Source organism: Oncorhynchus masou, chromosome 12 (assembly GCF_036934945.1).
Source record: "Oncorhynchus masou masou isolate Uvic2021 chromosome 12, UVic_Omas_1.1, whole genome shotgun sequence".
In the NCBI taxonomy this organism is placed as follows: Eukaryota; Metazoa; Chordata; class Actinopteri; order Salmoniformes; family Salmonidae; genus Oncorhynchus; species Oncorhynchus masou.
This window is the reverse complement of record NC_088223.1, coordinates 13,073,727-13,101,079: the sequence shown is the minus strand read 5'-3', so window position 1 is coordinate 13,101,079 and position 27,353 is coordinate 13,073,727. Positions and strand designations below refer to the sequence as shown.

Genomic DNA, 27,353 nt, shown 5'->3' with positions numbered 1-27,353 from the left:
CCTTCTCATCCCCTCCTCCACTCATCCTCTCCTCCTCTCCTCTCCCTTCTCATCCTCTCCTCATCTCCTCTCCCTTCTCATCCCCTCCTCATCTCCTCTCCCTTCTCATCCCCTCCTCCACTCATCCTCTCCTCATCTCCTCTCCCTTCTCATCCCCTCCTCCTCTCCTCTCCACACTGCTTTGCATGCATTACCACACGCATTACCCTGTCGGTTTGACAAGACAAATCACCAGCCAACCCCAGTCACACCGACGCACCGTAACAGAGGATAAAGAACGTTACGAGTTAAACCTTAAATCAGCTTCAGGGTGTCTGCAAGTGTGTATCCAAGTGATTCAGATCATACGTGTGTCATACGTGTAAAAGGCAAAGTGGGGGTAGAGGTGAAGAACAGAATTAATGCTAACTCCAGATTCTGACACTGGAGCACGGAACAGGCTTTGGGAGTGTAGGTAGCCCAGTCCAGCACGGAACAGGCTTTGGGAGTGTAGGTAGCCCAGTCCAGCACGGAACAGGCTTTGGGAGTGTAGGTAGCCCAGTCCAGCACGGAACAGGCTTTGGGAGTGTAGGTAGCCCAGTCCAGCACGGAACAGGCTTTGGGAGTGTAGGTAGCCCAGTCCAGCACGGAACAGGCTTTGGGAGGTGTAGGTAGCCCAGTCCAGCACGGAACAGGCTTTGGGAGTGTAGGTAGCCCAGTCCAGCACGGAACAGGCTTTGGGAGTGTAGGTAGCCCAGTCCAGCACGGAACAGGCTTTGGGAGTGTAGGTAGCCCAGTCCAGCACGGAACAGGCTTTGGGAGTGTAGGTAGCCCAGTCCAGCACGGAACAGGCTTTGGGAGTGTAGGTAGCCCAGTCCAGCACGGAACAGGCTTTGGGAGTGTAGGTAGCCCAGTCCAGCACGGAACAGGCTTTGGGAGTGTAGGTAGCCCAGTCCAGCACGGAACAGGCTTTGGGAGTCAGTAGCCCAGTCCAGCACGGAACAGGCTTTGGGAGTGTAGGTAGCCCAGTCCAGCACGGAACAGGCTTTGGGAGTGTAGGTAGCCCAGTCCAGCACAGAACAGGCTTTGGGAGTGTAGGTAGCCCAGTCCAGCACGGAACAGGCTTTGGGAGTGTAGGTAGCCCAGTCCAGCACGGAACAGGCTTTGGGAGTGTAGGTAGCCCAGTCCAGCATGGAACAGGCTTTGGGAGTGTAGGTAGCCCAGTCCAGCACGGAACAGGCTTTGGGAGTGTAGGTAGCCCAGTCCAGCACGGAACAGGCTTTGGGAGTGTAGGTAGCCCAGTCCAGCACGGAACAGGCTTTGGGAGTGTAGGTAGCCCAGTCCAGCACGGAACAGGCTTTGGGAGTGTAGGTAGCCCAGTCCAGCACGGAACAGGCTTTGGGAGTGTAGGTAGCCCAGTCCAGCACGGAACAGGCTTTGGGAGTGTAGGTAGCCCAGTCCAGCACGGAACAGGCTTTGGGAGTCAGTAGCCCAGTCCAGCACGGAACAGGCTTTGGGAGTGTAGGTAGCCCAGTCCAGCACGGAACAGGCTTTGGGAGTGTAGGTAGCCCAGTCCAGCACGGAACAGGCTTTGGGAGTGTAGGTAGCCCAGTCCAGCACGGAACAGGCTTTGGGAGTGTAGGTAGCCCAGTCCAGCACGGAACAGGCTTTGGGAGTGTAGGTAGCCCAGTCCAGCACGGAACAGGCTTTGGGAGTGTAGGTAGCCCAGTCCAGCACGGAACAGGCTTTGGGAGTGTAGGTAGCACAGTCCAGCACGGAACAGGCTTTGGGAGTGTAGGTAGCCCAGTCCAGCACGGAACAGGCTTTGGGAGTGTAGGTAGCCCAGTCCAGCACGGAACAGGCTTTGGGAGTGTAGGTAGCCCAGTCCAGCACGGAACAGGCTTTGGGAGTGTAGGTAGCCCAGTCCAGCACGGAACAGGCTTTGGGAGTCAGTAGCCTAGTCCAGCACGGAACAGGCTTTGGGAGTGTAGGTAGCCCAGTCCAGCACGGAACAGGCTTTGGGAGTGTAGGTAGCCCAGTCCAGCACGGAACAGGCTTTGGGAGTCAGTAGCCCAGTCCAGCACGGAACAGGCTTTGGGAGTGTAGGTAGCCCAGTCCAGCACGGAACAGGCTTTGGGAGTCAGTAGCCCAGTCCAGCACGGAACAGGCTTTGGGAGTCAGTAGCCCAGTCCAGCACGGAACAGGCTTTGGGAGTGTAGGTAGCCCAGTCCAGCACGGAACAGGCTTTGGGAGTGTAGGTAGCCCAGTCCAGCACGGAACAGGCTTTGGGAGTGTAGGTAGCCCAGTCCAGCACGGAACAGGCTTTGGGAGTGTAGGTAGCCCAGTCCAGCACGGAACAGGCTTTGGGAGTGTAGGTAGCCCAGTCCAGCACGGAACAGACTTTGGGAGTGTAGGTAGCCCAGTCCAGCACGGAACAGGCTTTGGGAGTGTAGGTAGCCCAGTCCAGCACGGAACAGGCTTTGGGAGTGTAGGAAGCCCAGTCCAGCACGGAACAGGCTTTGGGAGTGTAGGTAGCCCAGTCCAGCACGGAACAGGCTTTGGGAGTGTAGGTAGCCCAGTCCAGCACGGAACAGGCTTTGGGAGTGTAGGTAGCCCAGTCCAGCACGGAACAGGCTTTGGGAGTCAGTAGCCCAGTCCAGCACGGAACAGGCTTTGGGAGTCAGTAGCCCAGTCCAGCACGGAACAGGCTTTGGGAGTGTAGGTAGCCCAGTCCAGCACGGAACAGGCTTTGGGAGTCAGTAGCCCAGTCCAGCACGGAACAGGCTTTGGGAGTGTAGGTAGCCCAGTCCAGCACGGAACAGGCTTTGGGAGTGTAGGTAGCCCAGTCCAGCACGGAACAGGCTTTGGGAGTGTAGGTAGCCCAGTCCAGCACGGAACAGGCTTTGGGAGTGTAGGTAGCCCGGTCCAGCGCGGAACAGGCTTTGGGAGTGTAGGAAGCCCAGTCCAGCACAGCCCCGTGGTTGGTTCAATATTTCATCAGAGGATCAAACTGGGTGAGGCGTCACCTGCTGTCCAACGCAACATTTTTACTACTGATTAGCTGATTGGCTGGAGCGTCAACATTTTTACTACTGATTAGCTGATTGGCTGGAGCGTCAACATTTTTACTACTGATTAGCTAATTGGCTGGACGGTTGGAGTTTCAACACTGTTATTAATGATTAGCTGATTGGCTGGACGGTTGGAGCTTCAACATTTTTACCACTGATTAGCTGATTGGCTGGATGTCTGGAGCTTCAACACTGTTATTAATGATTAGCTGATTGGCTGGATGTCTGGAGCTTCAACATTTCTACCACTGATTAGCTGATTGGCTGGATGTCTGGAGCTTCAACACTGTTATTAATGATTAGCTGATTGGCTGGATGGCTGGAGCTTCAACACTGTTATTAATGATTAGCTGATTGGCTGGACGGCTGGAGCTTCAACACTGTTATTAATGATTAGCTGATTGGCTGGACGTCTGGATCTTCAACACTGTTATTAATGATTAGCTGATTGGCTGGACGGTTGGAGCTTCAACATTTTTACCACTGATTAGCTGATTGGCTGGACGTCTGGAGCTTCAACACTGTTATTAATGATTAGTTGATTGGCTGGACGTCTGGAGCTTCAACACTGTTATTAATGATTATCTGATTGGCTGGACGTCTGGAGCTTCAACACTGTTATTAATGATTAGCTGATTGGCTGGACGGCTGGAGCGTCAACACTGTTATTAATGATTAGCTGATTGGCTGGACGGCTGGAGCTTCAACACTGTTATTAATGATTAGCTGATTGGCTGGACGGCTGGAGCTTCAACACTGTTGTTAATGATTAGCTGATTGGCTGGACGGCTGGAGCTTCAACACTGTTATTAATGATTAACTGATTGGCTGGACGTCTGGAGCTTCAACACTGTTATTAATGATTAGCTGATTGGCTGGACGTCTGGAGCTTCAACACTGTTATTAATGATTAGCTGATTGGCTGGATGTCTGGAGCTTCAACACTGTTATTAATGATTAGCTGATTGGCTGGACGGCTGGAGCTTCAACACTGTTGTTAATGATTAGCTGATTGGCTGGACGGCTGGAGCTTCAACACTGTTATTAATGATTAGCTGATTGGCTGGACGGTTGGAGCTTCAACACTGTTATTAATGATTAGCTGATTGGCTGGACGTCTGTAGCTTCAACACTGTTATTAATGATTAGCTGATTGGCTGGACGTCTGGAGCTTCAACACTGTTATTAATGATTAGCTGATTGGCTGGACGGCTGGAGCTTCAACACTGTTATTAATGATTAGCTGATTGGCTGGACGGCTGGAGCTTCAACACTGTTATTAATGATTAACTGATTGGCTGGACGTCTGGAGCTTCAACACTGTTATTAATGATTAGCTGATTGGCTGGATGTCTGGAGCTTCAACACTGTTATTAATGATTAGCTGATTGGCTGGACGTCTGGAGCTTTAACACTGTTATTAATGATTAGCTGATTGGCTGGACGTCTGGAGCTTCAACACTGTTATTAATGATTAGCTGATTGGTTGGACGTCTGGAGCTTCAACACTGTTATTAATGATTAGCTGATTGGCTGGACGTCTGGAGCTTTAACACTGTTATTAATGATTAGCTGATTGGCTGGACGTCTGGAGCTTCAACACTGTTATTAATGATTAGCTTGATTGGCTGGACGTCTGGAGCTTCAACACTGTTATTAATGATTAGCTGATTGGTTGGACGTCTGGAGCTTCAACACTGTTATTAATGATTAGCTGATTGGCTGGACGTCTGGAGCTTCAACACTGTTATTAATGATTAGCTGATTGGTTGGACATCTGGAGCTTCAACACTGTTATTAATGATTAGCTGATTGGCTGGACGTCTGGAGCTTCAACACTGTTATTAATGATTAGCTGATTGGTTGGACGTCTGGAGCTTCAACACTGTTATTAATGATTAGCTGATTGGCTGGACGTCTGGAGCTTCAACACTGTTATTAATGATTAGCTGATTGGTTGGACGTCTGGAGCGTCAACACTGTTATTAATGATTAGCTGATTGGTTGGACGTCTGGAGCTTCAACACTGTTATTAATGATTAGCTGATTGGCTGGACGTCTGGACCTTCAACACTGTTATTAATGATTAGCTGATTGGCTGGACGTCTGGAGCTTCAACACTGTTATTAATGATTAGCTGATTGGCTGGACGTCTGGAGCTTCAACACTGTTATTAATGATTAGCTGATTGGCTGGACGTCTGGAGCTTCAACACTGTTATTAATGATTAGCTGATTGGTTGGACGTCTGGAGCTTCAACACTGTTATTAATGATTAGCTGATTGGTTGGACGTCTGGAGCTTCAACACTGTTATTAATGATTAGCTGATTGGCTGGACGTCTGGAGCTTCAACACTGTTATTAATGATTAGCTGATTGGCTGGACGTCTGGAGCTTCAACACTGTTATTAATGATTAGCTGATTGGTTGGACGTCTGGAGCTTCAACACTGTTATTAATGATTAGCTGATTGGCTGGACGTCTGGAGCTTCAACACTGTTATTAATGATTAGCTGATTGGCTGGACGTCTGGAGCTTCAACACTGTTATTAATGATTAGCTGATTGGTTGGACGCCTGGAGCTTCAACACTGTTATTAATGATTAGCTGATTGGTTGGACGTCTGGAGCTTCAACACTGTTATTAATGATTAGCTGATTGGCTGGACGTCTGGAGCTTCAACACTGTTATTAATGATTAGCTGATTGGCTGGACGTCTGGAGCTTCAACACTGTTATTAATGATTAGCTGATTGGCTGGACGTCTGGAGCTTCAACACTGTTATTAATGATTAGCTGATTGGTTGGACGTCTGGAGCTTCAACACTGTTATTAATGATTAGCTGATTGGTTGGACGTCTGGAGCTTCAACACTGTTATTAATGATTAGCTGATTGGCTGGACGTCTGGAGCTTCAACACTGTTATTAATGATTAGCTGATTGGTTGGACGTCTGGAGCTTCAACACTGTTATTAATGATTAGCTGATTGGCTGGACGTCTGGAGCTTCAACACTGTTATTACTGATTAGCTGATTGGTTGGACGTCTGGAGCTTCAACACTGTTATTAATGATTAGCTGATTGGTTGGACGTCTGGAGCTTCAACACTGTTATTAATGATTAGCTGATTGGTTGGACGTCTGGAGCTTCAACACTGTTATTAATGATTAGCTGATTGGTTGGACGTCTGGAGCTTCAACACTGTTATTAATGATTAGCTGATTGGCTGGACGGCTGGAGCTTCAACACTGTTATTAATGATTAGCTGATTGGTTGGACGTCTGGAGCTTTAACACTGTTATTAATGATTAGCTGATTGGCTGGACGTCTGGAGCTTCAACACTGTTATTAATGATTAGCTGATTGGTTGGACGTCTGGAGCTTCAACACTGTTATTAATGATTAGCTGATTGGCTGGACGGCTGGAGCTTCAACACTGTTATTAATGATTAGCTGATTGGTTGGACGTCTGGAGCTTTAACACTGTTATTAATGATTAGCTGATTGGTTGGACGTCTGGAGCTGGCCCAGGACACGGGCGAAAGGGGACAAGTCCAAGTCAAGACAGGGACCAGAACAATGAGAGTCCAATTCAAGATCATGTTTGTAATTTTGTCACCATAATAAGAGCTCAACATGTACGGTGTTTCTGTGTTACAGATCTTCTCTGGTACTCCGAGGGGGTAAATGTAGGGAAAATGGTGCTGCACAGTTTGCAGAAAACAGTCGCTTTCAAACTAGGGATTTCCTAGCTAATTGAGGTAAAACAGTAATTCTTCTCATAGATTATGCATGTAAGAACTACACATTTACACAACCAAAAAACAGAAGGTCTAAAAGGTACGTACTAGTAGCCAAAGTACTGGCGAATGTCTTTAACATTTCAGAACAACATATGTATTATTTAACCATTCAGAATGGTGAGACAAAAGACACGTTGAGGGCAAATAGAGAGCCAGTCTATTAATGATCACTAAATAATAAATAAAAATACTAAACATGTTACAATTTCCCCGTCTCCCCTTAGACAGCGTGCGACTCACAAACCCTTCCCCCAGTCTCCCCTTAGACAGTGTGCGACTCACAAACCCTTCCCCCAGTCTCCCCTTAGACAGCGTGCGACTCACAAACCCTTCCCCCAGTCTCCCCTTAGACAGCGTGTGACTCACAAACCCTTCCCCCAGTCTCCCCTTAGACAGCGTGCGACTCACAAACCCTTACCCCAGTCTCACCTTAGACAGCGTGCGACTCACAAACCTTTCCCCCAGTCTCCCCTTAGACAGTGTGCGACTCACAAGCCCTTCCCCCAGTCTCCCCTTAGACAGCGTGCGACTCACAAACCCTTCCCTTAGACAGCGTGCGACTCACAAACCCTTCCCCCAGTCTTCCCTGCTAAAAGACAAGACCAAGACACTCAATATGTGGTCTCAATATGTGGTCTCAATATGAGGTCTTAATATGTGGTCTCAATATGTGGTCTCAATATGTGGTCTCAATATGTGGTCTCAATATGTGGTCTCAATATGTGGTCTCAATATGAGGTCTCAATATGTGGTCTCAATATGTGGTCTCAATATGTGGTCTCAATATGAGGACTCCAGTACTACAACTCTTCAACCTCTTCTCCTCCTCTTAATTTTTATGTCACTGTTCACTATCTCTCTCTCGATCTCCATCTCTTCCTCTCTCTCTCCATCTCCATCTCTTCCTTCGGTCTCTCTCTTCCTCTCTCTCTCCATCTCTTTCTCTCTCTCTTCCTCTCTCTCTCCATCTCAATCTCTTCCTTCAGTCTCTCTCTTCCTCTCTCTCTCCATCTCTTCCTCTCTCTCTCCATCTCCATCTCTTCCTTCGGTCTCTCTCTTCCTCTCTCTCTCCATCTCTTCCTCTCTCTCTCCATCTCTTCCTTCGGTCTCTCTCTTCCTCTCTCTCTCCATCTCTTCCTCTTCTTTCGGTCTCTCTCTTCCTCTCTCTCTCCCTGCTCTTTCTCTCTACCTCATAATGCCGATCAGACACAGAGAGACGGAGAGACGCTCTTCCCATTGTTCTGCTTTCTACTCTAACTTTCTACTCTAACTAACTCACAGCTGAATCAACACATCCAGTCAGGAATCAGTTGAGCTGTCTTTCTACTGTATAAGTACTGTATTTCTCCTTCACAAACATAGATAAACACGATCCTCACCTCTCCGTTTTGCAGCGCGGCCCCCAGTACCACCACCGCTCCTGCGTCCATCATGGTAGGCTCGTTGTCGTTCTCATCCAGCACTTTGTCAGGTACAGGCGGTGGTCTGTCCTCCTCCTCGGGCTCCTCTGTGGGGCTCACAGCAGCAGTGATGGTGGCTGAGCGCCTGGCCTCCAGGTCTGCACTGCAACGGCTCTTCTTGTTCAGATCCACCGAGGCGTACTCCACTCCTGCGCACAGGGGCCCCCGCTCTGGGGAGCCAGGGCTGAGGTGGCCGTTGTGGAGGGCTGGAGGGTTGTTGGGAGGTGGGAGGTGGTTGTGGTGGTGGTGGGAAACGTCATTGTCATCAGGGCTGAGGGGAGACGTAGCACCATCTCTGCTGAGGAGACCTGCAGCCGTGCTTCCTGGATGGTCCTTCAGCTCCTTGACCGTCTCGTACAGGGAGTCTTCAGCGCTCACGTCCCTGGACGCCGTCAAGTGGCCACCTCTCTCCTTCACCACCTAGTTTAGTTGATTAAGACAGCCGTCACTACATTAGGACTAGTCTTCCTGGGTCCGTACAGTACAACCGTACAAACACAAGTAAAATAAATACACAATACCATCAGCAACAACAAATCCCTAATACCTCGTAGGTGCCATCTCCAGAGGGAGGGAGAAGGGGTCCGCTGGAAGATCCCATCCCCTCCAGGGTGCTGTTGGGTGGGATGCTGGGCAGCTCGCGGTCCTGGGGACACTTGGAGCTCCGCAGCTCGGACTGACTGGACAGCATCTCCTCAGAGGGCTGGGGACTGCTGTCCTGGGTGTCTGTCAACACTTGGGGACGATGGATGAATACATTTGAGTTGAGTTCAATTGAATTTCATTGAATTTTGTTGAGTTGAGTTGGGTTGGATTTAATTGAATTGGACACGACAAAGGGAAAAGAGATGATGTGTGTGGGTGGTTATGCTGGGTTAACAGGGAGAGAGAGAGGTTGAGTACGGGGAGCCTCAATCTTAAACAACAACATTGCATCTTTGAAAGCTGCAGTGGACAATTTGGACTAGTTAGTCTGTTCGTTCACAGATCTAATTTGTACCTTGGTTAACTCCTTTAACGTTGGTTGTCATGCCAGCGGGCCTAACATTTGGCATGGCGACCAACAGGCGAGCGGGCGACAACGCATATCTGTTACCAGACCGTAAGTGGAAATGCCTCATGGGTTAGACTGCCTCAGGTGTGGAAATCAAAAGGAATAGCCCAGTAAGTAAAGTACAGGCTAAATGTAGATGGTCTGTATGCCTAATGAATATTACACTATTTTAAAAAGTCATGAATGTAGATGGTCTGTATGCCTAATGAATATTACACTATTTTAAAAAGTCATGAATGTAGATGGTCTGTATGCCTAATGAATATTACACTATTTTAAAAAGTCATGAATGAAATGGCAACAAACAATAAACAACACATGCCGAAGCGGTCGTTGGGTGTGTGTGTGTGTGTGTGTGTGTGTGTGTGTGTGTGTGTGTGTGTGTGTGTGTGTGTGTGTGTGTGTGTGTGTGTGTGTTACCTGTATCACTGGTTAGTGGGCCGTTGTGTGAGCTGCTCACCAATAGGTCAATCCCTTGGCTGTCCACAGACTGACCACCGGTAAATGTCTCTCTCTCAGACACCTATAGAACGACAAAGACTGGGTTAGGATGAGGATATGTGGCTTATTATAAACACAGGCCTAGGATCAGTTTTACCCTGTGTGGTCCTGTGTGGTTCAGTAAATACACATACTACAAATATATCCACACGCTGTACTATAAGTCACTTTGGATGACAGGTCGCTCCTACCAGGTGGCGTGGCGAGAATCTGTCTCCTCGCCACGCGCTCTCACCACTGGTGTCCCCCAGGGCTCTGTTCTAGGCCCTCTCCTATTCTCGCTATACACCAAGTCACTTGGCTCTGTCATAACCTCACATGGTCTCTCCTATCATTGCTATGCAGACGACACACAATTAATCTTCTCCTTTCCCCCTTCTGATGACCAGGTGGCGAATCGCATCTCTGCATGTCTGGCAGACATATCAGTGTGGATGACGGATCACCACCTCAAGCTGAACCTCGGCAAGACGGAGCTGCTCTTCCTCCCGGGGAAGGACTGCCCGTTCCATGATCTCGCCATCACGGTTGACAACTCCATTGTGTCCTCCTCCCAGAGCGCTAAGAACCTTGGCGTGATCCTGGACAACACCCTGTCGTTCTCAACCAACATCATGGCGGTGGCCCGTTCCTGTAGGTTCATGCTCTACAACATCCGCAGAGTACGACCCTGCCTCACACAGGAAGCGGCGCAGGTCCTAATCCAGGCACTTGTCATCTCCCGTCTGGATTACTGCAACTCGCTGTTGGCTGGGCTCCCTGCCTGTGCCATTAAACCCCTACAACTCATCCAGAATGCCGCAGCCCGTCTGGTGTTCAACCTTCCCAAGTTCTCTCACGTCACCCCGCTCCTCCGCTCTCTCCACTGGCTTCCAGTTGAAGCTCGCATCCGCTACAAGACCATGGTGCTTGCCTACGGAGCTGTGAGGGGAACGGCACCGCAGTACCTCCAGGCTCTGATCAGGCCCTACACCCAAACAAGGACACTGCGTTCATCCACCTCTGGCCTGCTCGCCTCCCTACCATTGAGGAAGTACAGTTCCCGCTCAGCCCAGTCAAAACTGTTCGCTGCTCTGGCCCCCCAATGGTGGAACAAACTCCCTCACGACGCCAGGACAGCGGAGTCAATCACCACCTTCCGGAGACACCTGAAACCCCACCTCTTCAAGGAATACCTAGGATAGGATAAGTAATCCTTCTCACCACCCCCCCCCTTAATGATTTAGATGCACTATTGTAAAGTGGCTGTTCCACTGGATGTCAGAAGGTGAATTCACCAATTTGTAAGTCGCTCTGGATAAGAGCGTCTGCTAAATGACTTAAATGTAATGTAAATGTAAATGTGGATAAGTGGAGTCATATACATTACATATATAGTACCAGTCAAAAGTTTGGACACACCTACTCATTCAAGGGTATTTCTTTATTTGTACTATTTTCTACATTGTAGAATAACAGTGAAAACATCAAAACTATGAAATAAGACACATGGAATCATGTAGTAACCAAAAAAGTGTTAAACATATCAAAATATATTTGAGATTTTTCAAAGTAGCCACCCTTTGCCTTGATGACAGCTTTGCACACTCGTGGCATTCTCTCAACCAGATTCACCGGGAATGTTTTTCCAACAGTCTTGAAGGAGTTCCGAAAAAAGCTGAGCACTTGTTGGCTGCTTTTCCTACACTCTGCGATCCAACTCATCCCAAACCATCTCAATTGGGTTGAGGTCGGGTGATTGTGGAGGCCAGGTAATCTGATGCATCACTCCATCATTCTCTTTCTTGGTCAAATAGCCCTTGCACAGCTTGGTGGTGTGTTGAGTCATTGTCCTATTGAAAAACAAATGATAGTCCCACAGTGCAAACCTGATGAAATGGCATATCTCTGCAAAATGCTGTGGTAGTCATGCTGGTTAAGTGTGCCTTGAATTCTAAATAAATTACAGACAGTGTCACCAGCAAAGCACCCCCACACCATCACACTTCCTCCTCCATGCTTCACATTGGGAACCACACATGCAGAGATCATCCGTTCACCTACTGCAGCAGAGGTAACTCTGGGTGCTCCTTTCCTATGGTGGTCCTCATGAGAGCAGGTTTCATCATAGCGCTTGATGGTTTTTGAGACGGCACTTGAAATGTTCCAGATTGACTGACCTTCATGTTTTAAAGTACTGATGGACTGTCATTTCTCTTTGCTTATTTGAGCTATTTTTGTCATAATATGGACTCGGTCTTTTACCAAATAGTGCTCTTCTGTATACCAACCCTACCTTGTCACAACACAACTCAAACGCATTAAGTAGAAAATAAATTCCACATATTAACTTTTAACATGGCCCACCTGTTAATTGAAATGCATTCCAGGTGACTACCTCATGAAGCTGGTTGAGAGAATGCCAAGAGTTTGCAAAGCTGTCATCAGTGCAAAGGGTGGCTACTTTGAAGAATATGAAAAATATTTTGATTTAATACTTTTTTTGGTTACTACATGATTCCATATGTGTTATTTCATAGTTTTGATGTCTTCACTATTATTCTACAATGTATAGAAAAGTACAAATAAAGAAAAACCCTTGAACGAGTATGTCTGTCCACACTTTTGACTAGTACTGTACATTAGATCAGTGGCATCCTACTCCTCATTCTGAGAGGCTGTGGTCAAATATAATACCTTTACACAATTACACCTCAATTCCTATGAACATCGGCACATTGTGATGGGACAAATGGGCATTGAGCCACACTGCAGGTCTTTGCATTGTTTTCAGGCACCTCACTGACATAAAAACCACAGGACAAAGAGATCATTAGATCTACACCACCACCTGGTGGCTGTGTCTGATAATGACTGAATCCGATGTCATTCCTGTAGACTGGAGACACAAGGGGTCAGTCTGCTGAGGAGAAGACAAAGACCCAATTCAACCTGCCAGTCTGTGGTTAAAGTGAAGTGCTCCTCCATAACTTCACAGGCGAGGCCCGACACTATGGCGTAAATGTTACTCTCCAGATACTGTAAGTATGAGATAAACAAGGTTTCCACGTCCCCAGGAGGTTTGAGCAAAGACTGTTTGTGTTTGTGACAGCAAGTAATTAGAATGTAAGGACGATGTCAGTTTCTTTCTAAAGAGAGCTGTTCATCTCACTTAAACACAACTTGTGAGTGTAATTTAGTCTTTACCATAGCTAATGCTCATTATGGTCTTCATTATCATGGAATGGCTGGGGATAGTGCGATAAATCACAATATACATTCAGAATCCCATTGAAATAAACATAAACTATAAACGAAATAAACTATAAACTAAATAAACATAAACTATAAACTAAATAAAGTATAAACTAGTATAAACTATAAAAGTATAAACTATAAAATATTGTGGTTCTGAAAATACTGATTCTTCTCTGAGAACATTTCAGTTTATATGAAGATACTGCAGACCGAAGTGGAACACATTCTTCACATCTGGGGTGTAAAATCCAAACAGTTTCAAAATGGTTTGCAACTAAACCAAGGGTTTCTACTGGACAAATGCAGGTAGGTCTCTCGCCCGTTTCATTCAGTTTGCTTCCGTTTAAGAAACATTTTTTCAACAGTATCAGCGCAATGATACGTACCTGGTACTGATTCCAGACCAGCGCACACAGTGTGTATGTACGTGTGTCTTTATCTGTGTGTGTGTGTGTGTGTGTGTATGTATGTGTGTCTTTATGTGTGTGTGTGTGTGTCTTTGTGTGTGTGTGTGTGTGTGTGCCGCTGAGACCTGTCAATCACAGAGCTGGCAGAGATCCCAAGCCTCATTTACAACTAGATACGCTCCATGATCACATCATGAGAACTCTCCCACACAGGGGCTAATGTGTGTGTGTGTGTGTGTGTGTGTGTGTGTGTGTGTGTGTGTGTGTGTGTGTGCGTGCGTGTGCGTGCGTGTGTGCGTAAGTGCGTGTGTGTGTGTGCGTGCGCGTGTGCATGTGCGCATAAGTGTGTGTGCGTGCGTGCGTGTGTGTGTGTGTGTGCGCGTAAGTGTGTGTGTGTGTGCGTGTGTGCGTAAGTGCGTGTGTGTGCATGCGTGCGTGTGTGTGTGTGTGCGTGTGTGTGTGTGTGTGTGTGTGTGTGTGTGTGTGTGTGTGTGTGTGTGTGTGTGTGTGTGTGTGTGTGTGTGTGTGTGTGTGTGTGTGCGTGCGATAGAGGGAGTAAATATTTTGGCTGCATTCATCACATTATACTAATACTCCTTCCCCCCTCTGGAATACATGTCTCCCTTCTGTCCATTCCTTCCTGGATAATGCTGACCTCTGAACTCTTGACCTGGGTCATCCATCCAATAGACTCCCTCCATCCCGTTCTGCACTAAGGGCTGCATCTTCAACTCACAGCTCACAGCTATTCTCTCCTCTGCAGGATTCTAAGTCAGAGACCAATCCTTCTGCTCGTTAGACAAGTTGTCTCTGACAGTTTCTGTTCCTTGTTTTTATTGACTAAAGTTTTCACCAGTCTCACTGAAGTGTTGAGAGGAGCGTCTGCCAGTAGAGTTATTTTCAGGGACAGACACAGCAGACTAAGTAAGGCTGTTTTAAGTGAAGGAAGTGGCAGATCTGTTTAGGTCAGTCAGACTCACTCCATTCATGAGGTTCTCGTGGGCCACTGGGCGGCAATTTGATTTCTTTGGCCTGGAGAAGAAGAAGGATGAAGCAGGGAGATGTTGATTAAAACTTTGTCTGCCTTTTGAGTTGATGTATTGACTCTGGGCTGAAGCATTTACAAACTTTAACAATGTAGTCTATTATACAGACTGTAATAATGTAGTCTATTATACAGACTAATAATACAGTCTATTTTACAGACTGTAATAGTGTAGTCTATTATACAGACTGTAATAGTGTAGTCTATTATACAGACTGTAATAATGTAATAATGTAGTCTATTATACAGACTAATAATACAGTCTATTTTACAGACTGTAATAATGTAGTCTATTATACAGACTAATAATACAGTCTATTATGCAGACTGTAATAATGTAGTCTATTATACATACTGTAATAATGTAGTCTATTATACAGACTGTAATAATGTAGTCTATTATGCAGACTGTAATAATGTAGTCTATTATACAGACTGTAATAATGTAGTCTATTATGCAGACTGTAATAATGTAGCCTATTATACAGACTGTAATAATGTAGTCTATTATGCAGACTGTAATAATGTAGTCTATTTTATAGACTGTAATAATGTAGTCTATTTTATAGACTGTAATAATGTAGTCTATTATACAGACTGTACATTTGTAGTCTATTTTACAGACTGTAATAATGTAGTCTATTATACAGACTGTAATAATGTAAAAATGTAGTCTATTATACAGACGCACAATTGTGCTGGTCTATCTATCGGTACCAAAGTTAGAATGTGATAAATAAAATAAATAAATACATATGTTAGAAGTAAATCAACAGTACAGTATAAATATAACACAATTACAATGACAGTACAATGACAGTAACATTACTTATGTTTTCATCTGACATTTTATTGAATGTGTGTGTGTGTGTGTGTGTGTGTCTGTGTGTGTGTGTGTCCCACTCACCCCTGGCAGCCTGCACACAGCAGCAGTAGCATTGAGAGCAGCAAGAAGACAGAGATGGTCATCAGGGTGCCCACTAGGACCAGCTGCACATTGCTTAAGGGCGTCGCCGTGGTGTCCCCTGACCCCACGACCCCCAGTTCCCACAAGGCACTCAGCACTGGAGCCATGATGCATCACACACTGGGAGGGGACCCGCTAGTAGGGGGCATCACACAGACACCCTAGGATGGTAACTATATATATATATATATATATAAATATATAAGAAAGAGAGAGAGACAGAGACAGAGAGAGACAGAGAGAGACAGAGACAGAGAGAGACAGAGACAGAGAGAGACAGAGACAGAGAGAGACAGAGAGAGACAGAGACAGAGACAGAGACAGAGAGAGAGAGAGACAGAGACAGAGACAGAGACAGAGTCAGAGACAGAGACAGAGTCAGAGACAGAGTCAGAGACAGACAGACAGACAGACAGACAGACAGACAGACAGACAGACAGACAGACAGACAGACAGACAGACAGACAGACAGACAGACAGACAGACAGACAGACAGTATTATGCAGTGTCCTGCCAGGACTAGACAAGTCTATTCTAAAAAGATATACGGTAGTAGAATACAATGAATGATGTTGCCACTTTCCAAATCATCAACTCATCCTCTGACCCAATGGAAGACAATCTCATATATCATTACAGTGGATATTAATGATATTACTGAAATATGTTACTCTTATGCCAATACAGATCTGCCTAGATTTCATGCAATACAAATGCAATGTTGTGCAGTGTTTTAAATGAGCCACAAGGGGGCAGGCCAGTGCAGACACAGACTGCAATGCAGACATTCAGGGTCATATTCTGTCTATATGCTCCAGATCTGCTGCAGTCTAACCACTCAGAGAATACTACAGAACATGCGTCCAGCGCATGTAATAAGTAACCTCCCCACGTAAGCTATACATGCCTGAAAGCTGTCCAAGAGGGTTAGGCTGAATTCAATTATGCTTCTATCCTGAGTTATTTTTGGTCAAGAGAGGGTGTGCCCAACCTCCACAAACTGAATGGGCAGATTGCAATCAGATGGCTGGCAGCCCAAAGTGTTGCTGAGGACTGGGCACTGCGTCCCTCTCTCTCTCTCCCTTTCTCTCTCTCTCTGTGTGTGTGTATGTGTGCATATCAGCGCGCGCGCAAGCGTGTGTGTGTGTGTGAGTGAGTGAGTGAGTGAGTGAGTGAGTGAGTGACAGCGAGAGAAAGAAAGAGAAAGACAATGAGGGACAGAGAGAGAGAGAATAAAAGGAATAAGGGCCTCAGAGACAGGATAAAGACAGGGTAGTTCAGTACTGGCACTACTACTAGTCTGATTGCAGTCTAACTAACCTTCCCTTTTCAATCAGTCAATCAGACAGCAGTGACAGAACAGGTAGGAAGAGGACAACTGAGATGTAACAGAACAGGTAGGAAGAGGACAACTGAGATGTAACAGAACAGGTAGGAAGAGGACATCGGACAATGTATGGGCTTATTTTGTCACTGAGACAGAGCCAAACATATCAAATCATTATTTGTTATTTGTCACATGCTTCATTGACAACAGGTGTAGACTAATAGTGAAATGCTTAATGACAGGCCCTTCCTAACAACACAGACAGAAAACAAGAGAAATTATAGAAAAATAATAACACAAAGAATAATAACACAATGAGTAACGATAACTTGGAGATATACACGAGGTACCAGTACCGAGTCAATATGCTGGGTACCAGTACCGAGTCAATATGCTGGGTACCAGTACCGAGTCAATATGCTGGGTACCAGTACCGAGTCAATATGCTGGGTACCAGTACCGAGTCGTTACGCAGGGGTACCAGTACCGAGTCGTCACGCAGGGGTACCAGTACCGAGTCAATATGCTGGGTACCAGTACAGAGTCAATATGCTGGGTACCAGTACCGAGTCAATATGCTGGGTACCAGTACCGAGTCAATATGCTGGGTACCAGTACCGAGTCAATATGCTGGGTACCAGTACCGAGTCGTCACGCAGGGGTACCAGTACCGAGTCAATATGCTGGGTACCAGTACCGAGTCAATATGCTGGGTACCAGTACCGAGTCAATATGCTGGGTACCAGTACCGAGTCAATATGCTGGGTACCAGTACCGAGTCAATATGCTGGTACCAGTACCGAGTCAATATGCTGGGTACCAGTACCGAGTCAATATAATGGGTACCAGTACCGAGTCGTTACGCAGAGGTACCAGTACCGAGTCAATATGCTGGGTACCAGTACCGAGTCAATATGCTGGGTACCAGTACCGAGTCAATATGCTGGGTACCAGTACCGAGTCAATATGCTGGGTACCAGTACCGAGTCAATATGCTGGGTACCAGTACAGAGTCAATATGCTGGTACCAGTACCGAGTCAATATGCTGGGTACCAGTACCGAGTCAATATGCTGGGTACCAGTACCGAGTCAATATGCTGGGTACCAGTACCGAGTCAATATGCTGGGTACCAGTACTGAGTCGACATGCAGGGGTACCAGTACTGAGTCGTTATGCAGGGGTACCAGTACCGAGTCGATATGCTGGGGTACCAGTACTGAGTCAATGTGCAGGGGTACCAGTACCGAGTCGACATGCAGGGGTACCAGTACTGAGTCGATATGCAGGGGTACCAGTACTGAGTCAATGTGCAGGGGTACCAGTACCGAGTCGATATGCAGGGGTACCAGTAGCAAGTCGATATGCAGAGGTACCAGTACTGAGTCAATGTGCAGGGGTACCAGTACCGAGTCGACATGCAGGGGTACCAGTACTGAGTCGTTATGCAGGGGTACCAGTACCGAGTCGATATGCAGGGGTACCAGTACCGAGTCGATATGCAGGGGTACCAGTACTGAGTCAATGTGCAGGGGTAACGAGGTCATTGAGGTAGATTTGTTCATATAGGTTGGGATAGAGTGACTAGGCAACAGGATAGATAATAAGTCCAGGTAGCTAATTGGTTAATTATTTATTCCACTGGATGTCAGAAGGTGAATTCACCAATTTGTAAGTCGCTCTGGATAAGAGCGTCTGCTAAATGACTTAAATGTAATGTAAATGTAATTTATCAGTCTTATGGCTTGGGGGTAGAAGCTATTCAGGGTCCTGTTGGTTTCAGACTTGGTGCATCAGTACTGCTTGCTGTGCGGTAGCAGAGAGAACAGTATGACTTGGGTGGCACTCTGCTCTGATCCTATGCAAATGTAGTTGTAGAGCGTGGGAGCTGCGAGAACTACAGTATGTTCAGACCAGCATTGTGTAACAGAAACAACACACACACACACAGTGTGAAAGTACACCCAGTAGCAGAGTGAAAACCACCCAAGCTTCTGTCAACATCATCAGCTCAGTGGTGTGAACTAATGACACGTGTTGGGAGGTGATGCATACCAAGGACCAACGGAAACAAACATACAATACATAAGCTGTTTACACACTCCACCCATTTACACACTCCACCCATTTACACACTCCACTCTATTTACACACTCCACTCTATTTACACACTCCACTCTATTTACATACCCCACTCTCTATTTACACACTCCACCCATTTACACACTCCACTTTATTTACATACCCCACTCTCTATTTACACACTCCACCCATTTACACACTCCACTCTATTTACACACTCCACTCTATTTACACACTCTACTCTATTTACACACTCCACCCTATTTACACACTCCACTCTATTTACACACTCTACTCTATTTACACACTCCACTCTATTTACACACTCCACTCTATTTACACACTCCACTCTATTTACATACCCCACTCTCTATTTACACACTCCACCCATTTACACACTCCACTTTATTTACATACCCCACTCTCTATTTACACACTCCACCCATTTACACACTCCACTCTATTTACACACTCCACTCTATTTACACACTCTACTCTATTTACACACTCCACCCATTTACACACTCTACTCTATTTACACACTCCACTCTATTTACACACTCCACTCTATTTACACACTCCACCCATTTACACACTCCACCCATTTACACACTCCACCCATTTACACACTCCACTCTATTTACACACTCCACTCTATTTACATACCCCACTCTCTATTTACACACCACTCTATTTACACACTCCACTCTATTTACACACTCCACTCTATTTACACACTCCACTCTATTTACACACTCTACTCTATTTACACACTCTACTCTATTTACACACTCCACTCTATTTACACACTCCACTCTATTTACACACTCCACTCTATTTACTTACCCCACTCTCTATTTACACACCACTCTATTTACACACTCCACTCTATTTACACACACTACTCTATTTACACACTCCACTCTATTTACACACTCCACTCTATTTACACACTCCACTCTATTTACACACTCCACTCTATTTACACACTCCGCTCTATTTACATACCCCACTCTCTATTTATACACCACTCTATTTACACACTCCACTCTATTTACACACTCCACTCTATTTACATACCCCACTCTATTTACACACCACTCTATTTACACACTCTACTCTATTTACACACTCTACTCTATTTACACACTCTACTCTATTTACACACTCCACTCTATTTACACACTCCACTCTATTTACACACTCCACTCTATTTACTTACCCCACTCTCTATTTACACACCACTCTATTTACACACTCTACTCTATTTACACACCACTCTATTTGACCCTCAGTCCCAGAGTGAGAATCTGTCCTGTGAGTTACAGTTCAAGCAGACGGTGAACAGAACCTTACCTTGATACCTTGTTGACTCAGGCTGTGGTTATTCAGTAGCTCGTCCTTGCCTGCAGAGAGGAGAGAGAGAGGAGTTACTAACTGTGGGAAGTAGCGTGGTGGTGTAGAGTAGAGTACTGCAGAACGTACAGCAGGGTGGGGTATATAGACAAGCACGGATGGCACACAGCAATGTGTACAGTAACTAAGATGATAATGACTGGGTGACATCATCCCATTGTGTTCCATGTATCATGTCCTGAGATGTGATCTGTCTGTCCCTAATCTCATCAGACAGAGCAGAGGACACCAACTGGAGAGGCACATCACATAACCGTGAACTTTAACTGCCAGAGCTGTTACTGTACCCTGTCAGAGCTGTTACTGTACCCTGTCAGAGCTGTTACTGTACCCTGTCAGAGCTGTTACTGTACCCTGTCAGATGTGTTACTGTACCCTGTCAGATGTGTTACTGTACCCTGTCAGATGTGTTACTGTACCCTGTCAGGACTGTTACTGTACCCTGTCAGATGTGTTACTGTACCCTGTCAGATGTGTTACTGTACCCTGTCAGATGTGTTACTGTACCCTGTCAGGACTGTTACTGTACCCTGTCAGAGATGTTACTGTACCCTGTCAGGGCTGTTACTGTACCCTGTTACTGTACCCTGTCAGAGATGTCATTCTCTCTTAGTCAGCGTGTCCTTCTCTCTTAGTCAGCGTGTCCTTCTCTCTTAGTCAGCGTGTCCTTCTCTGTCAGTCAGCGTGTCCTTCTTTCTCAGTCAGCGGGTCCTTCTCTCTTAGTCAGCATGTCCTTCTCTGTCAGTCAGCGTGTCCTTCTCTCTCAGTCACCGTGTCCTTCTCTCTCAGTCAGCGTGTCCTTCTCTGTTAGTCTGCGTGTCATTTTCTGTCAGTCAGCGTGTCCTTCTCTCTTAGTCAGCATGTCCTTCTCTGTCAGTCAGCGTGTCCTTCTCTCTTAGTCAGCGTGTCCTCCTCTCTTAGTCAGCGTGTCATTCTCTCTCAGTCAGCGTGTCCTTCTCTCGTAGTCAGCGTGTCCTTCTCTCTCAGTCAGCGTGTCATTCTCTCTCAGTCAGCGTGTCATTCTCTCTCAGTCAGCGTGTTCTTCTCTCTCAGTCAGCGTGTCATTCTCTGTCAGTCAGCATGTCATTCTCTCTCAGTCAGCGTGTCATTCTCTCTCAGTCAGCGTGTTCTTCTCTCTCAGTCAGCGTGTCCTTCTCTCTCAGTCAGCGTGTCATTCTCTGTCAGTCAGCGTGTTCTTCTCTCTCAGTCAGCGTGTCTTTATCTCTTAGTCAGTGTGTCCTTCTCTGTTAGTCAACGTGTCCTTCTCTCTCAGTCAGTGTGTCATTCTCTGTTAGTCAGTGTGTCCTTCTCTCTGTCAGCATGTCATTCTCTGTCAGGCAGCGTGTCATTCTCTGTTAGTCAGCGTGTCCTTCTCTGTTAGTCAGCGTGTCCTTCTCTCTCAGTCAGCGTGTCCTTCTCTCTCAGTCAGCGTGTCATTCTCTCTTAGTCAGCGTGTCATTCTCTGTTAGTCAGCGTGTCCTTCTCTCTTAGTCAGCGTGTCCTTCTCTCTTAGTCAGCATGTCATTCTCTCTCAGTCAGCGTGTCCTTCTCTGTTAGTCAGCGTGTCCTTCTCTCTCAGTCAGCGTGTCCTTCTCTCTCAGTCAGCGTGTCATTCTCTCTCAGTCAGCGTGTCCTTCTCTGTCAGTCAGCGTGTCCTTCTCTCTCAGTCAGCGTGTCCTTCTCTGTTAGTCAGCGTGTCCTTCTCTGTTAGTCAGCGTGTCCTTCTCTCTCAGTCAGCGTGTCCTTCTCTCTCAGTCAGCGTGTCATTCTCTGTTAGTCAGCGTGTCCTTCTCTCTTAGTCAGCGTGTCCTTCTCTCTTAGTCAGCATGTCATTCTCTCTCAGTCAGCGTGTCCTTCTCTGTTAGTCAGCGTGTCCTTCTCTGTTAGTCAGCGTGTCCTTCTCTCTCAGTCAGCGTGTCCTTCTCTCTCAGTCAGCGTGTCATTCTCTCTTAGTCAGCGTGTCATTCTCTCTTAGTCAGCGTGTCCTTCTCTCTTAGTCAGCGTGTCCTTCTCTCTTAGTCAGCATGTCATTCTCTCTCTGTCAGCATGTCATTCTCTGTCAGGCAGTGTGTCATTCTCTGTTAGTCAGCGTGTCCATCTCTGTTAGTCAGCGTGTCCTTCTCTCTTAGTCAGCGTGTCCTTCTCTCTTAGTCAGCGCGTCCTACTCTCTTAGTCAGCGTGTCCTTCTCTCTTAGTCAGCGTGTCCTCCTCTCTTAGTTAGCGTGTCCTTCTCTCTCAGTCAGTGTGTCCTTCTCTCTTAGTCAGTGTGTCCTTCTCTCTCAGTCTGCGTGTCATTCTCTCTCAGTCAGCGTGTCCTTCTCTCTCAGTCAGCGTGTCCTTCTCTCTCAGTCAGCGTGTCATTCTCTGTCAGTCAGCATGTCCTTCTCTCTCAGTCAGCGTGTCATTCTCTCTCAGTCAGCGTGTCATTCTCTCTCAGTCAGCGTGTCATTCTCTCTCAGTCAGTGTGTCCTTCTCTCTCAGTCAGTGTGTCCTTCTCTGTTAGTCAACGTGTCCTTCTCTCTCAGTCAGCGTGTCATTCTCTCTCAGTCAGCGTGTCATTCTCTCTCAGTCAGCGTGTCCTTCTCTCTTAGTCAGCGTGTCATTCTCTCTCAGTCAGTGTGTCCTTCTCTCTCAGTCAGTGTGTCCTTCTCTTTCAGTCAGTGTGTCCTTCTCTGTTAGTCAACGTGTCCTTCTCTCTCAGTCAGTGTGTCATTCTCTGTTAGTCAGTGTGTCCTTCTCTCTGTCAGCATGTCATTCTCTGTCAGGCAGTGTGTCATTCTCTGTTAGTCAGCGTGTCCATCTCTGTTAGTCAGCGTGTCCTTCTCTCTCAGTCAGCGTGTCCTTCTCTCTCAGTTAGCGTGTCCTTCTCTCTTAGTCAGCGTGTCCTTCTCTCTTAGTCAGCGTGTCATTCTCTCTTAGTCAGCGTGTCATTCTCTCTTAGTCAGCGTGTCATTCTCTCTTAGTTAGCGTGTCTTTCTCTCTTAGTCAGTGTGTCCTTCTCTCTTAGTCAGCGTGTCCTCTCTTAGTCAGCGTGTCATTCTCTGTTAGTCAGCGTGTCCTTCTCTCTCAGTCAGCGTGTCCTTCTCTCTTAGTCAGCGTGTCCTTCTCTCTTAGTCAGCGTTTCCTTCTCTCTTAGTCAGTGTGTCATTCTCTCTCAGTCAGCATGTCCTTCTCTCTTAGTCAGCGTGTCCTTCTGTCTTAGTCAGCATGTCCTTCTCTGTCAGTGAGCGTGTCCTTCTCTCTTAGTCAGTGTGTCCTCCTCTCTCAGTCAGCGTGTCCTTCTGTCTCAGTCAGCGTGTCATTCTCTCTCAGTCAGTGTGTCCTTCTCTCTCAGTCAGCGTGTCATTCTCTGTCAGTCAGCGTGTCATTCTCTCTCAGTCAGCGTGTCATTCTCTCTTAGTCAGCGTGTCCTTCTCTCTTAGTCAGCGTGTCATTCTCTCCCAGTCAGTGTGTCCTTCTCTCTCAGTCAGCGTGTCATTCTCTGTCAGTCAGCGTGTCATTCTCTCTCAGTCAGCGTGTCCTTCTCTCTCAGTCAGCGTGTCATTTTCTGTCAGTCAGCGTGTTCTTCTCTCTCAGTCAGCGTGTCTTTCTCTCTTAGTCAGTGTGTCCTCTCATAGTCAGCGTGTCCTTTTCTCTCAGGCAGTGTGTCATTCTCTGTTAGTCAGTGTGTCCTCTCTTAGTCAGCGTGTCCTTCTCTCTTAGTCAGTGTGTCCTTCTCTCTCAGTCAGCGTGTCATTCTTTGTTAATCAGCATGTCCTTCTCTGTTAGTCTGCGTGTCATTTTCTGTCAGTCAGCGTGTCCTTCTCTCTCAGTCAGCGTGTCCTTCTCTCTCAGTCAGTGTGTCCTTCTCTGTTAGTTAGCGTGTCCTTCTCTGTCAGTCAGCGTGTCCTTCTCTCTTAGTCAGTGTGTCCTCCTCTCTTAGTCAGCGTGTCATTCTCTGTCAGTCAGCGTGTCATTCTCTCTCAGTCAGTGTGTCCTTCTGTCTCAGTCAGCGTGTCCTTCTCTCTCAGTCAGTGTGTCCTTCTCTCTCAGTCAGCGTGTCATTCTCTGTCAGTCAGCGTGTCATTCTCTCTCAGTCAGCGTGTCCTTCTGTCTCAGTCAGCGTGTCATTCTCTCTCAGTCAGTGTGTCCTTCTCTCTCAGTCAGCGTGTCATTCTCTGTCAGTCAGCGTGTCATTCTCTCTCAGTCAGCGTGTCCTTCTCTCTTAGTCAGCGTGTCATTCTCTCTCAGTCAGTGTGTCCTTCTCTCTCAGTCAGCGTGTCATTCTCTGTCAGTCAGCGTGTCATTCTCTCTCAGTCAGCGCGTCCTTCTCTCTCAGTCAGCGTGTCATTTTCTGTCAGTCAGCGTGTTCTTCTCTCTCAGTCAGCGTGTCTTTCTCTCTTAGTCAGTGTGTCCTCTCATAGTCAGCGTGTCCTTCTCTCTCAGGCAGTGTGTCATTCTCTGTTAGTCAGTGTGTCCTCTCTTAGTCAGCGTGTCCTTCTCTCTTAGTCAGTGTGTCCTTCTCTCTCAGTCAGCGTGTCATTCTTTGTTAATCAGCATGTCCTTCTCTGTTAGTCTGCGTGTCATTTTCTGTCAGTCAGTGTGTCCTTCTCTCTCAGTCAGCGTGTCCTTCTCTCTCAGTCAGTGTGTCCTTCTCTGTTAGTTAGCGTGTCCTTCTCTGTCAGTCAGCGTGCTTTCTCTCTTAGTCAGTGTGTCCTTCTCTCTCAGTCAGTGTGTCATTTTCTCTCAGTCAGCGTGTCCTTCTCTCTTAGTCAGTGTGTCATTCTCTCTCAGTCATCATGTCCTTCTCTCCTAGTCAGTGTGTCCTTCTCTCTTAGTCAGTGTGTCCTTCTCTCTTAGTCAGTGTGTCCTTCTCTCTTAGTCAGCGTGTCCTTCTCTCCTAGTCAGTGTGTCCTCTCTTAGTCAGCGTGTCATTCTCTCTCAGTCAGCATGTCCTTCTCTCTTAGTCAGCGTGTCCTTCTCTCTCAGTCAGCGTGTTCTTCTCTCTCAGTCAGCGTGTCCTTCTCTCTCTGTCAGCGTGTCCTTCTCTCTTCGTCAGCATGTCATTCTCTCTCTGTCAGCATGTCATTCTCTGTCAGGCAGTGTGTCATTTTCTGTTAGTCAGCGTGTCCATCTCTGTTAGTCAGCGTGTCCTTCTCTCTTAGTCAGCGTGTCCTTCTCTCTTAGTCAGCGTGTCATTCTCTGTTAGTCAGCGTGTCCTTCTCTCTTAGTCAGCGCGTCCTACTCTCTTAGTCAGCGTGTCCTTCTCTCTTAGTCAGCGTGTCCTCCTATCTTAGTCAGCGTGTCATTCTCTCTTAGTCAGCGTGTCCTTCTCTCTTAGTCAGCGTGTCCTTTTCTCTCAGTCAGTGTGTCCTTCTCTCTTAGTCAGTGTGTCCTTCTCTCTCAGTCAGCGTGTCATTCTCTCTCAGTCAGCATGTCCTTCTCTCTCAGTCAGCGTGCCCTTCTCTCTCAGTCAGCGTGTCATTCTCTGTCAGTCAGCATGTCCTTCTCTCTCAGTCAGCGTGTCATTCTCTCTCAGTCAGCGTGTCATTCTCTCTCAGTCAGCGTGTCATTCTCTCTCAGTCAGTGTGTCCTTCTCTCTCAGTCAGTGTGTCCTTCTCTGTTAGTCAACGTGTCCTTCTCTCTCAGTCAGCGTGTCCTTCTCTCTCAGTCAGCGTGTCCTTCTCTCTCAGTCAGCGTGTCATTCTCTGTCAGTCAGCATGTCCTTCTCTCTCAGTCAGCGTGTCATTCTCTCTCAGTCAGCGTGTCATTCTCTCTCAGTCAGCGTGTCATTCTCTCTCAGTCAGCGTGTCATTCTCTCTCAGTCAGCGTGTCATTCTCTCTCAGTCAGTGTGTCCTTCTCTCTCAGTCAGTGTGTCCTTCTCTGTTAGTCAACGTGTCCTTCTCTCTCAGTCAGCGTGTCATTCTCTCTCAGTCAGCGTGTCATTCTCTCTCAGTCAGCGTGTCCTTCTCTCTCAGTCAGCATGTCATTCTCTCTCAGTCAGTGTGTCCTTCTCTCTCAGTCAGTGTGTCCTTCTCTTTCAGTCAGTGTGTCCTTCTCTGTTAGTCAACGTGTCCTTCTCTCTCAGTCAGTGTGTCATTCTCTGTTAGTCAGTGTGTCCTTCTCTCTGTCAGCATGTCATTCTCTGTCAGGCAGTGTGTCATTCTCTGTTAGTCAGCGTGTCCATCTCTGTTAGTCAGCGTGTCCTTCTCTCTCAGTCAGCGTGTCCTTCTCTCTCAGTTAGCGTGTCCTTCTCTCTTAGTCAGCGTGTCCTTCTCTCTTAGTCAGCGTGTCATTCTCTCTTAGTCAGCGTGTCATTCTCTCTTAGTCAGCGTGTCATTCTCTCTTAGTTAGCGTGTCTTTCTCTCTTAGTCAGCGTGTCCTTCTCTCTTAGTCAGCGTGTCCTCTCTTAGTCAGCGTGTCATTCTCTGTTAGTCAGCGTGTCCTTCTCTCTCAGTCAGCGTGTCCTTCTCTCTTAGTCAGCGTGTCCTTCTCTCTTAGTCAGTGTGTCCTTCTCTCTTAGTCAGCGTGTCCTTCTCTCTTAGTCAGCGTGTCCTCCTCTCTTAGTCAGCGTGTCATTCTCTCTTAGTCAGCGTGTCCTTCTCTCTTAGTCAGCGTGTCCTTCTTTCTTAGTCAGCGTGTCCTTCTCTCTTAGTCAGCGTTTCCTTCTCTCTTAGTCAGTGTGTCATTCTCTCTCAGTCAGCATGTCCTTCTCTCTTAGTCAGCGTGTCCTTCTGTCTTAGTCAGCATGTCCTCTGTCAGTCAGCGTGTCCTTCTCTCTTAGTCAGTGTGTCCTCCTCTCTTAGTCAGCGTGTCATTCTCTGTCAGTCAGCGTGTCATTCTCTCTCAGTCAGCGTGTCCTTCTGTCTCAGTCAGCGTGTCATTCTCTCTCAGTCAGTGTGTCCTTCTCTCTCAGTCAGCGTGTCATTCTCTGTTAGTCAGTGTGTCCTCTCTTAGTCAGCGTGTCCTTCTCTCTTAGTCAGTGTGTCCTTCTCTCTCAGTCAGCGTGTCATTCTTTGTTAATC

General features: G+C 46.9%; 1 protein-coding gene across 5 annotated transcripts in view; it reads right to left on the bottom strand.

Annotated features, from left to right (window-relative positions):
- LOC135549576 (phosphoprotein associated with glycosphingolipid-enriched microdomains 1-like) overlaps positions 1 to 27,353 on the bottom strand; it is a 111,843-nt gene that overhangs the window by 12,411 nt on the left and 72,079 nt on the right. For 2 of the 5 annotated variants that reach the window (XM_064979661.1, XM_064979660.1), the window contains 6 exons: positions 20,289 to 20,338; positions 15,465 to 15,697; positions 14,493 to 14,544; positions 9,788 to 9,890; positions 8,861 to 9,048; positions 8,233 to 8,733 (listed from right to left, as the gene is read on the bottom strand). In XM_064979661.1, the coding sequence (XP_064835733.1) occupies positions 8,233 to 8,733; positions 8,861 to 9,048; positions 9,788 to 9,890; positions 14,493 to 14,544; positions 15,465 to 15,631 (1,011 nt within the window). In that variant the 5' untranslated portion in view covers positions 15,632 to 15,697; positions 20,289 to 20,338. The other 3 variants (XM_064979662.1, XM_064979663.1, XM_064979665.1) reach the window with 3 other exon arrangements.